The sequence below is a fragment of the Rhinolophus sinicus genome, chromosome 14 (assembly GCF_057876585.1).
Source record: "Rhinolophus sinicus isolate RSI-liver-muscle chromosome 14, RSI-T2T, whole genome shotgun sequence".
Taxonomy (NCBI): Eukaryota; Metazoa; Chordata; class Mammalia; order Chiroptera; family Rhinolophidae; genus Rhinolophus; species Rhinolophus sinicus.
In genome coordinates, this window is record NC_142514.1 from 176,725,886 (window position 1) to 176,737,695 (window position 11,810).

At 37.0% G+C, this 11,810-nt stretch overlaps 1 protein-coding gene across 1 annotated transcript; it reads right to left on the bottom strand.

The window, feature by feature from the left end:
• Positions 1-8,833: 8,833 nt before the first annotated feature.
• Positions 8,834-9,778, bottom strand: LOC148755960 (olfactory receptor 10AG1-like). Its single transcript, XM_088790004.1, has one exon. It carries the CDS (start codon positions 9,776-9,778, stop codon positions 8,834-8,836), a length of 945 nt encoding a protein of 314 aa, XP_088646130.1.
• Positions 9,779-11,810: the final 2,032 nt, after the last annotated feature.

Sequence of the window (11,810 nt, forward strand, 5' to 3'; positions counted from 1 at the left end):
GTAAAATTACATAGAATCTCTCACCACAATATCCTTGTCTTCTGTTTCCACCAGCCAGGACTGTTGTCTCTTGATCTCTAGCTAATCCTAATCAAACCCTTGCTTTGAAAGACCCACCTTAAACCAAACTTTCAATTCTTAAATTCTTTCCTTGCCTGCCCTTCTCCCTAGAAACAGCCAATGCTCTGTGAAGTGGTGTTCTCCCTTACTAAGGTAAGCAATAAACTCAGCTTTGTCTTATCAACTGGTTGTGTTGGTATATATATATTTGGAGAATAACCTTTTGATATATATATATATATATATATATATATATATGTATATGTATATATATATATATGTATATATATATTTGACACTGTCAATCATTGACCACATTTCTCTGAAATTCTAGGCAATCTGGCATCTGAGAATACATGTATGGCTTGTGGAAGAGGGCTTCAGCTGGGCTCAGAGAAACTTGCAGTAATTTTGGTAATTGTACAGGATTAGAGTATCAAAATTGGAGACTTGTGTGGCTGAAACACACAGTGATATTCCTTTCACAACATTTGCCAATTTCTAAAGTTGCTTGGGGTGGAAGATGAAAGATATAAGGCAGAACCACTGAAACACAAGAGTGGAAATTCTTACATGTTCTTCTTTTTAAACATTTTTAAATTAAATTTATTGGGGTGACACTGGATAGTAAAATTATATAGATTTCAAGCGTACATTTCTATAATAATCATCTGTATATTGCATTGTGTGTTCACCACCCAGAGTCAGTTCTTCTATCACCTTATATTTGACCCCCTTTAGCTTTTTCTACCACCCTCCCCTTACCTTCTGTTAACCACTAAACTGTTGTCTGTGTCTGTGAGTTTTTGTTTGTTTGTCTTGTCTGTGTGTTGCTTTCAGTTTCATATCCCACATGTAAGTGAAGTTATATGGTTCTCTTCTTGTTGAACAGACAAAGAGAGCCCAAGTTCTTAAGTGGAAGCCCTGGGTTGCCATGCCTGGGTAGGAAGATCCTACCCAGATCAGCTTATGCTTGGATTGAGTTTATCAGCCTTAACTTCATCAAAGGAATGATTGACCCTCTTTGGTGGGAGAAATCATCTGGAACATCTCTCATATAGTCACTATATAGCAAATAATAAACAAATCATTAAACACAGGAACAGTCAAGACTTTATGACATCACCAAGATGGATTTATTTCAAATATCAATGTTGGTTAATATTTGAAAATCAATTAATTTATTTAACCATATTAACAGATTAAAGAAGAAAGTCATACGATTATCTCAATAGATGCCAAAAAACGATGTGACAAATTCAATACACATTAAAAATAAAATGTTTCATTGAATTATAAAAAGAAAGGAAATTTTCTCAAGAAGATAAAGGACATTTGTATTAGCTCTCTTTTGCTGCATAACAAATTACCAAAAACTGAAAAGATTAAACCATACGTATTTATCATCTCACCGTCTATGGGACACAAGCGTGAGTACAGTTTAGCTGGGGCCTCCACAAGCTGCAATCAAAGCCTTGGCTGAGGCTGGCTATCATCTGATTGCTTGACTGGGGAGGATTCATTTCCATAGCCACTCAAGTTGTTAGCAAAATTCATTTCTTTTCATTCTAAAAAGAAGGGCATCATTTCCTTGCTGGCTATTAGCTGGAGGCTGTCCCCTCAGCTCCTAGAGGTTGTCCTCAGTTCCTTGCCACATTGACTCCCAACATCTCTGTCTGCCTCATCAAAACCAGCAAAAGAAAGAGGATGTTTTGGTAAGACATGTTAAAAATGGAAGATGTAAAGAGGTCCAAACAATTCTGAAGTACAACCAGGCAAATCCCCAGTTTCCAAGGGAATAACTTTTTGTGGCTCTCAGCTCCACCCTCCGGACTCTTGTTCCCATCGTCCTTTGAGTCATCCTTTTTGTGGGATCCAGTCACAGAGTCAGATGGAGACTGCCTAGTACATAAAATTTGTTTCGGATGTTGAGACTGATGAAATCGCACATGCCAAGAAGGAACCACCCTTCTCTGGGGAGAAGGAAGGTCAAAAATGGTTTGAGCAAAGGAAAGAGATTGGCTGGTGGTTTTCATAGTAGTTAGGGAGGGGGTAGAGCTGGAATGAGGGTTACCATGTGCATTCGTTTCCCATGGCTGCTGTTACGAACCTAATGCCTTAAGACAACACATGCTTTTATTATCTTCAGGGCTTGGAGGATGGAAGTGGGAAATCAGTCTTACTGGGCTAAAGTCAAGTTGTTGGCAGGGGTGTGTTGCTTCTAGAGGCTCCAGGAGAGGATTTATTTGTTGTTTCTTCCAACTTCTGGTGACTGCTGGCATTCCTTGACTTGTATCTGTATCATTTGCATCTCTGCCTCCATAATTACATGCATTCTTCTCTTCTGTGTGTGTCAACTCTCCCTCCAGTTACCTCTTAAAAGGATATTTGTAATTGCATTTAGAGCCCACCCAGCAAATCTAGGATAAGCTCCCCATCTCGAGAACTTAATAATATCTGCAAAGAAACTTTTCTTATATGGTAATATTTTTATGTTCCGGAAATTATGACTTGATATCTTTTGTGGCCATTATTCAGCTCACGACACTCTACATGTGGGTCAAAAGAAGAGCACTTTTTTCTTTCTCTTTTTCTATCAACTTGACCAGATGAGCAGAAGCAGAAGAGGATGGGGTGGGGCTGTGATCAGTCAAACATCAAAAGTGGACTCAGTCCCTTTACTACCATTCACCCTCATGTTTGACTGATGATAGAAATGAAGCATGTTTCACTTAATTGAATTTGAACTTGTTTAAGTTAATCGCCCTGAAATTGGTAATGGAGATAGAGGTTTCTGTGAGTGCCTTTTTGAAGAGTCCAGTATTACGTATTCTTAGAAGTGAAATGACTTTATCACTATCAATAATATCTGAAACTCTGAAAGAGATAAGAATTGTCTTGGTGAGGTCTTGTATTGTAGCTTAGTATGCTCAGATATATGTGTGATTTTGATTTATTTTTTGGGTATTTATGAAGCAACCATACTTTTTTTTTTTAACCCCAAAGGGACAACCTTGGATAAGGAATTATTGTCGCTGCCATAATGCACACCACGCAGACCCCTGGCAATGGTCCAAGAATCTATAAGAAGTGAAAATGCACTGATTATATCGTTTGCACATACCCGTACTGAGATGGCTGTTAGAAGTCTGACCGATTCAGAAGATGGAGTAGATAGTCCAGGGCTTTTAAATCAATGACATCAGACAGCCAAGTTGCTTGTGTGTCCTTACTTTTTCGTTCTTAGATTTGACTTCTATAACCTTCTAAGAATGAAGGGAAATGGAAGAAAAAGACACAGCTCTTGCTGACATCTACATTAATTTCACTAGGAAGAATTGAGTCATCTACTCAGTTGGAAGGGAGGCTGAGAAGTTGAGTATTTCAAATCCCCAGACTCTAAAGTTAATTGGTTATGGCATCAAAGCTGTAGATTGGTATATACTGAGCTGGTTTGCAGCTCTCATGTCATTTTATGTGAATTATGCATTAATTTTCTAGTGCTTTTGCAATTAATTAGCACAAAACAAGTGGCTTAAAACAGCACACATATATTATCTTACAGCTCTGTGGGTCATAGGTGCAACATGGCTCACTGAGCAAAAATGAAGGTGTTGACAGGACTGTATTTCTTTCTGTATGCTACACTGGGAATTCCATTCTTCTTGCTCAATTAGATTATTGGCAGAACTCAGTTCCTTAATGTTGTAGGACCGAAGACCCTGTTTTCCTGCTGCTGTCAGCCAAATGTCTGTCATTCTCGGTTTTTTAAAAGTCACCACATTCCCTGGCTCATGGCCCCATCAGTCTTCAAAGAGCAGTGGCAAACTGAGTCCTCCACTTCCTTGCTTCTTCTGTCATAACATATTGTCGCGTCCAGCGCAACACGGGCAGTGAGGGTGTGAGAAGGGGCAGCTTTGGGTTAAGTTTTTAAGAAAGAAAGAAACAGAGACTTAATACAGTTAAATCTCAGAGGGTCAGGGGTCTCACAGTTCTGAAAGACTGGAGCCCAGAATAAAGCCGACTGGAGGTTTTTATTGATAAGTATACAAATACAAGAAAGTAACATTGTTTCTTACACGGTCTGTGAGACTCATACATCATAGCAGAAAATGTTTATTCTAATCACCCTTTGTCTGTCAACAGCCGAAGCACAAGGTCCCATGATGTCTTAATTACGGTATGTACCCTCTCAGGGTCAAGTCTCTCATATTGTAACAGTTCCATTGAGATAAGTGGAGAGAACTGATCTTCATTGCTCTCATGACTTCTCTCACAAACAGGTGTGAGGGAAAAGCCAGAGCCAGCTATGGCTTTTTCCAGGAAGGGGGAAGGGGAGGCAAGGCTCCTTTTTGGATCTTTTAAGGCAGCTTATTGGGGGTCCCCACTCGATTCTGCCTGGCTTGAGTCCCCCCTCCCCCGTGGGGAATCTTACTCATCATTGGCTGCAAACCATCTTTTGGGCACCAGACAGAGAGACATAAGGTACAAAACATAAAGATAAGCAAAGTCATAAAAAGGCACAGTCGCACAGACTTTTCCTTCCTCAAGGAAAGACACGGGGGGGGGGGCAGTCGGCTAGGCTGCTGTGTGACTACAACATATCTTTGAACTGCCCTTCATTCTTCCTCTTCCTCTTTTTAGGGCTCATGTGATTAGATTGGGCCTAGTTGGATAATCTCCCCATTTTAAGATTCGTAACTTTAATCATACTAGCAAAGTCCATTTTGCCATGTCCTGTAGCATATTCACGGGTCCCAGGAATTAGGATTTGGTCATCGCTGAGAGACTATACTGTCTATTACAATTTCCTAAAGAAATAGAATGATTAGCTTATGTGGTTTTCATTTCACTGGATCCCTAACGGCCATAAATTATTCACTGTTGTACCATATGACAGTACATTCCAGGATAAAGTCTGTTGACTCACTTAGAAGGCAAACTCTATTGTGTTCATGTTTTATACAGTAAGTTTAAAGTGCAAATCTCAAGAGAGGAGCACCAAGAGTAAATTCCTTCTGACTTCTCCACGCACAAGACATTGACTCTGACCCTGCTTGTCCAGTCACTAACTGGGACGCGTGTTTAGATTTTATGCATCTAACATGTTTAGATGGGCATCCTGCCTTTAACTCCTTGTGTGCCATCCTCATGGCGTAGCTGTAAGTGCTGCTCTGCACGGCTAACTATGTTTTCCATCATTTGTTGTGTACTAACCAACTTCATCATCCTCGTATCTAATTCTAACTAAAGTTCTCTTTGACCATCCGGTAAAGAACTTAAAGATTGCAACTCATGAGATAAAATTACGTAGCTGGTGACCCTCCTTCTGTCAATAAAGAAATACCCAATTAAACTGTAACATGTGATACTCACTTCTCTACTGAGAGTTAGTCAACCTCATGATAACTGATTGCCATGTTATTTCTTTTGCCAGATGACACTTGGTCTTTGAATTCTACAAAAAGAAATTAGGTATATACAGCAGAGAAAATTTTACCTTTTAAATATCAAAACAGTTTTTCCTGGATTTATTTGCAAAATGATTGTTTTGAGTGTTGTTATGGATTGTTCTCCTGGTTGTTACCGCTAAGATTGTACATACATTTATTGAAAATTGTTTGAATAAAGATTTTCAAAAGTCAAAAACAGAGGAGCAAGGTAAAAATCTGTGGATCTGGTACAAAATTATATGTCAAATCTCGGATCAGATTATCAAATTATATATCCAATCAGATCTCAGAGGTAAGGGGCAAATAGTTTATTTATAGTATTTGCCTTTCAGGTGGGAAACTTATATAAAGTTTCGTATCGTTGACTTTTTTCCATAAGCTTAGGGCTTTGAAGATCTTCACTTTGCCTTGTCTAATCCATTGGTCCTTAGTGACATAAATCAAGTGACATGTACCTAGGACAGACATATGAGTTGAAGATTTAATAAATTTAATGAAACATTATCAAATGGAATCCACTGATCTTAGTGTGTCAGAAACAAGCAATAATTTGTGACAACCAAGGCACATGGACAAATACTCAACTAGTGCTTTACACTAGCAAAACATCCATTCCAAGTCAATAGGAAAATGGTTTCAAGTGGATTTAACATTTAATTGGTGTTGTTTGGGAATGGGTCTTGTCATTAGTGTAAATTCTCCATCATGTCAAAATAAGCAATGCATTATATATAGTAGCATATTATTATATATGATGACCTATGGTATGTACATATTTTGATATATTATGGTATATATGTAATATAATGTAAGATATATGTATATATAATTGTAATGTAAATTGTATATATGTAAAAAATTGTTCATCTAAAGCAGTGGCCATTACCACTTTTTAGCTTACATAGTACTTTTTATCTTCACTTAAGAACCAGTCTTCTTTTACAACTCTATTTAATGTGGCCCTTTTCCAAGTCACGACAGCAAGAATTCTGAAAAGAAATATGAATATTTTTACCACAACTTAAATTCTTATTTCTTAAATTTACTACATCTTTGGCAGAGGGTGATTTATTGAATGAGACAATCAGGATAGAGGGGGTGTTAGGAATTGTATTTCAGAGAAAATAGCTCTCATGCTGTTTTATAGCTTAATGTCACTACGTTGAAATATTTTCTGTATCCTCTAAGGACAATATTTAATGTCATAAAATTCTTTGATGAAGTAAGCTTTTGTAAAATATAATCACTACTACATTCTTATGGATAATTATGCTTAATTTTCACAAGTATTTTCTTTAGGAGGATGTTATGCCAAAGGTGTTACTATTGTTAAGGAAATGACGTGTCTGTAGCCCCAGTGAAAGGCAGAGAAGAGACAACACTCCTCCAGAATGAATCCAGACAGGAATATCCCATGTTCTCTTTCTCATTAAATATATAAGTTGACAATATATGTATTAAAACCACTACTTTGACATACAGAGATTGCAAGTCTTCAGCAATGGCTCACCAAGTCATATATTGGATCACCCATATATTCGGTGGCCAGAAGACAGAAAATGCTGCTATCCAGAACACTGATATAATCTAAACAGCAGAAAAAAGAAAAATACATGACAGTAATTTTTAATCTTTACTTCAAGAAATGTCTGGAGCCCTAGCTGGCAACTATGGACTAGCCCAAGAATTATATGTAAAGTCAGATGACTGTTTTTATAAACGATGTCACATTTTTTTCCAGTCAGCCTCAGTTGTATTTGCTGGTAATGGAGAGCAGATAAATGAGTCCAGAGAGTAATTTCTAGAGGCTCGGTCATTGTGAATTAAAAGATTGGGAAGGCAAGGGGTAGAAATATAAAAGGAGTAAATACAAATGTCTCAAATAAATTTGTAAAAATAAAGTCATACTCCTAACAGGTTAATTGGCATGGATTTTATAATGATATACATGTTATTAATATTTTCTTTTAATATTAACAAAGGTTTTGCTTTGTTCATACTTCCTATTTAGATGACCAAAGATTTGAATAGCACATTTTTAAAAAACTGACATAAAACATTAGTGAAAATAAAATAATTCAAATGTGTAAACAAATAAGTTTTCCCCTCTAGGTAACTGGTATTGTGAAATGTCTCTTTCCTCAAAAATAGCACTATAATGGTTATCTCTATGGATCTGAATATAAAATACAATAGACCCAATCATTCCACCAAGAATTATACTGGAATCCAGCCAACACTTCAATTTCTGGTGCTTTAAACTTTTTCAAATGCTTCTCCATACTAGGTGGATATGGATTGAACCCTTGTAATAATCCCAGACTTCACAAGAAAAAGTATGTTTTCACCATTTTACTAATTGTGAATTGTTAAAACAAGAAGCCCCAAATAGAGTGGCTTATGCTAATTCCCAGATAGCCAAACTTAAACTTAACTTAGTTACATTTTTGGGTCTCCCAGAAATGGAACCTTAAATCTGTCAATCAAGAATCACCTCGTCAGTGTTAGTTAGATAATTTGCCTGTATGACCCTATGAGGAAAGTTACTAAATGACTTGTTCAGAACTTGGTAAAGAGAAGATGAAAAATCAGGTATCTGAACTCGTGGGACAGACTGTTTTTATAACATTGTGATTCCAGCTTTACTAAATATCACAAACGTAAATTACTGCCATTACTATCTCCATCATAACCATAATCTTTATCATCACTTTTCTTATCATCATGATGGTCTTCGTCATGACCAGGTATAAAAGTCTTATATGAAACTTTAAATGAAAAGGAATATACACCTTTATACTTTCATGAATAAAATACATAAGTAAATTCACACATTCATTATTCAACTGCTATCGGCCAGTCTCTGTGCCACAGAATGAGAGAACACTAACAAATACACGTGTGAAGATATAAGAAATTGTTTAGGCAAATAGTCTTGTACAGTTCTTAGTATATTTAAGCCAAAATCTTAACAGATTGAATTCTGTTTTTAGTTTTTATATAGAATATGTGATGCACATTACTATTTTATTCATGAGGCAGGATTATTTTTCTTTAGATATAGAGCATTGAAGATAGATTAATTGGCCTACTACATATATATATACATATATATATATATATATATATATATATATATATATATATATATATATATATATCTAGGCACAGTAAATTGTAGGTTAGTGTGTAAAAGTATGTAAAAGTACATCATATGCTGGAAGCAGTTAACATCTTAAAAGGGGAACATAGAGATTTGAAATGTTTCTCTGATAACTCTGTGGCAAGCAGTTACAACAATTGCAGTTACACTCATCACATTATTTTTTAAGTAATAATTTTCTCAGAGCTACAATAATATCTTTGTTCCTAAGACTGTATATCATGGGATTAAACATGGGAGTCACTATGGTGTAGAACAGAGAGAGCAGTTTGTCCATTCCTGCAGAATGATCGGATTTGGGCCTTAAGTAGGTAATGGTAGCAGATCCAAAGAATAAAACCACGACTAGCAGGTGGGAAGAACATGTGGAGAAGACTTTGGCCCGTCCTCTGGCTGTGGGCAACCTCAGAACGGTGAAAATGATTTTACTATAAGAGGCAAGTATCGACACAAAAGGGACTGCACCAAATAACATAGCTGTAACATACACCAAAACCTCATCTACAGAAGTGTCCCCACAGGCTAGCTTGAGAATGGGGGCTATGTCACAGAAGAAGTGGTTAATTTGATTGCAATTGCAGAAATGTAGAGAAAAAATCTGGCATGTTTGTCCTATCTGGACTGGAATTCCACCGATCCAGGAGCCAACAGCCAGTTGGATACACATCTTTTGGTTCATGACGAGAGGATAGTGCAGAGGGTTACAAATGGCCACGTAGCGGTCATAGGCCATCACCACCAGGAGCAAACATTCAGTGGTTCCCAGCATAAGGAAGAAGCACATTTGGATGGCACAGTCCAGCACAGAAATGATTCTATCCTGAGTCCAAAGGTTCACCAGAATCCTAGGGAGAGTGACGGACACGTAACAGATTTCCAACAAGGAAAAATTTGCCAGGAAAAAATACATGGGTTTCTGTAGTGCAATGTCCAGCCTGGTTATTATTATTATGAGACTATTTCCAATTAAGATAATCATGTAAATGATGGAAAACACCACAAATAGTAACCCTTGGAGCTGTGGAAGGTCAGAAAACCCCAGGAGTACAAACTGCGTCACTGTGGAAACATTGTCTTCTGCTTTCCTCTCTTCATAGTTCATCTGCGGGAATGATTTAATCGGAAGTACAAGTTCCACCACTTTCCTTGGCTTTTGTTTTCTTATTTATAAAATGAGAATGTTATGCCTTCTGATTGTTCCCATTGTGCATATTTAGGCTATTTTATTAACAAAAAAATTATAAGCTGACCTTTAAATATGATGGGATGTTATTTAATCTTTAATATTATGTATTTCAGTATACGACCTATGAAATCAGCACTCATAATTTTTATTCATATCTTGCAACAGGAAGAAAGGGTACTTTTTCTGTCCAGGAAGGTTCAAGAGGTAAAGAGGAAGGCTCGTCTAGCATTTATCTTCAGAAAAGCAGTTCTGACTAAAATGTGCACCCCCCACACACTTATTGTATAACAGACATCAACCACAACTCATCTCTGAGATTTTCCTAAATCACCCACTTTTTCATGAATTGCTACCATTCTGCTGTACTCATTTAATCCATTCTGTCTTTTTCGTGCAGGCACGTGTGTGTTCCTGCATGTGAGTGCGTTTGGTGTGTTTGCCCATCTTTAACATACGCTTTTCTTATTGCTATAACTAGATTATAAGCTTCTGATGTTCTGTACATCTTCCTATGCAATGTATAGTATATTTGTTCTACAAAGTATGATTTACTAACTTTTTTTTGTTAACCCTTTATTACAAGTTTCATTCTTATAGAAGTATATGTGGACTTAAGTGAAAAATGAACTAACTTCTTAAATAAATTGCAATTCAGTCAAATTGGTTGCTTCTTTAAATGGTCCCCAAGGTGTAAGCATGGGTTCCTACTCAAAATGCTGAACCTCCACTCCCTTTCTCCTGGTGTAGATCAAGCAGATCTCCTCTCCTCCCCTCTCCCCTCCCCTCCCCTCCCCTCCCCTCCCCTCCCCTCCCCTCCCCTCCCCTCCCCTCCCCTCCCCTCCCCTCTTCTCTCTCTCTCTCTCTCTCTCTCTCTCTCTCTCTCTCTCTCTCTCTCTCTCTCAGAATTATACTCTTGTCATTCACTGTTTGAATCAGTAGCACGTTACTCCATTGTTTTCAGCATTTGCTAGATAACGTCTATATTATGTGTTAACTAATTTGAAAGGCAATAGATACCAACTTTCCACAAAGAAGAGACACATTTATAACCCTATTCTAGGGTGTTAAGTGCGGACAATAGCTAAGATTTCATCTACTACAAAAATGTAGACACAAGAGGCTCAGGAGCAACACTCCATGTAAAACTTGGGCGTCCTGAGGATTTTCTGTGACTGAGAAAAGGAAAGTTAAGTAATAATTTATTTCACCAACTGCAATATTCCAGATTACCTATTAAAGTACTACAGGTATTTAAAACTTCCTCCATAATTATACAATTCTCCCAATGAAAATTTGATTGTAGATAATGTAAAAATGCTGTAACTGAGTCTCTAATGTGGTCAGAAACTAGCAGCTGATAGGTGACATTACTAAGATGATTTCATGTGTAGAAGAAAGACTACACAGTAAGTTTTTTTTTTTCACTACACCATCCTGCACACTTTTAACCATGTGTTATTCACTTATTTAATTCAATGTAGCGTCTAATACTTGGGCAATGATTAAAACTGTTTATTGAATGAATCACTCCATCTTTCTTGGCTAGCATGCATCACACACCCACATTTGATGAGCTCACCATTGCTCTCAGGAACTGCGATCCTCTTTATTCTCTGTATTGGATCTGCTCTTTATGTAACCTCTTCTCATTCTTCAACTCTCTGTCTCTATCTCTCTCTCTACATTATTCTCTACTGTATAAATGGGGGAGTACTTTTAAAGAGCAAGCTGAAACTTAGGTGCCAAAAATAATTAGCAACAAAAAGCAGCAACAGAACTTGCAATCAAAAACATAGTGTTCTGCATCTACTACATCTGTTTTCTGGCCTTAATTTTCTATTTGTAAAATAGTGACAATTTTATGAATATTCAATAGAATTCAATATAAAGCCATTTGTAAAACAAATAATGTAATTATTCAAATCCTATCCAAATCATACTAATCTTT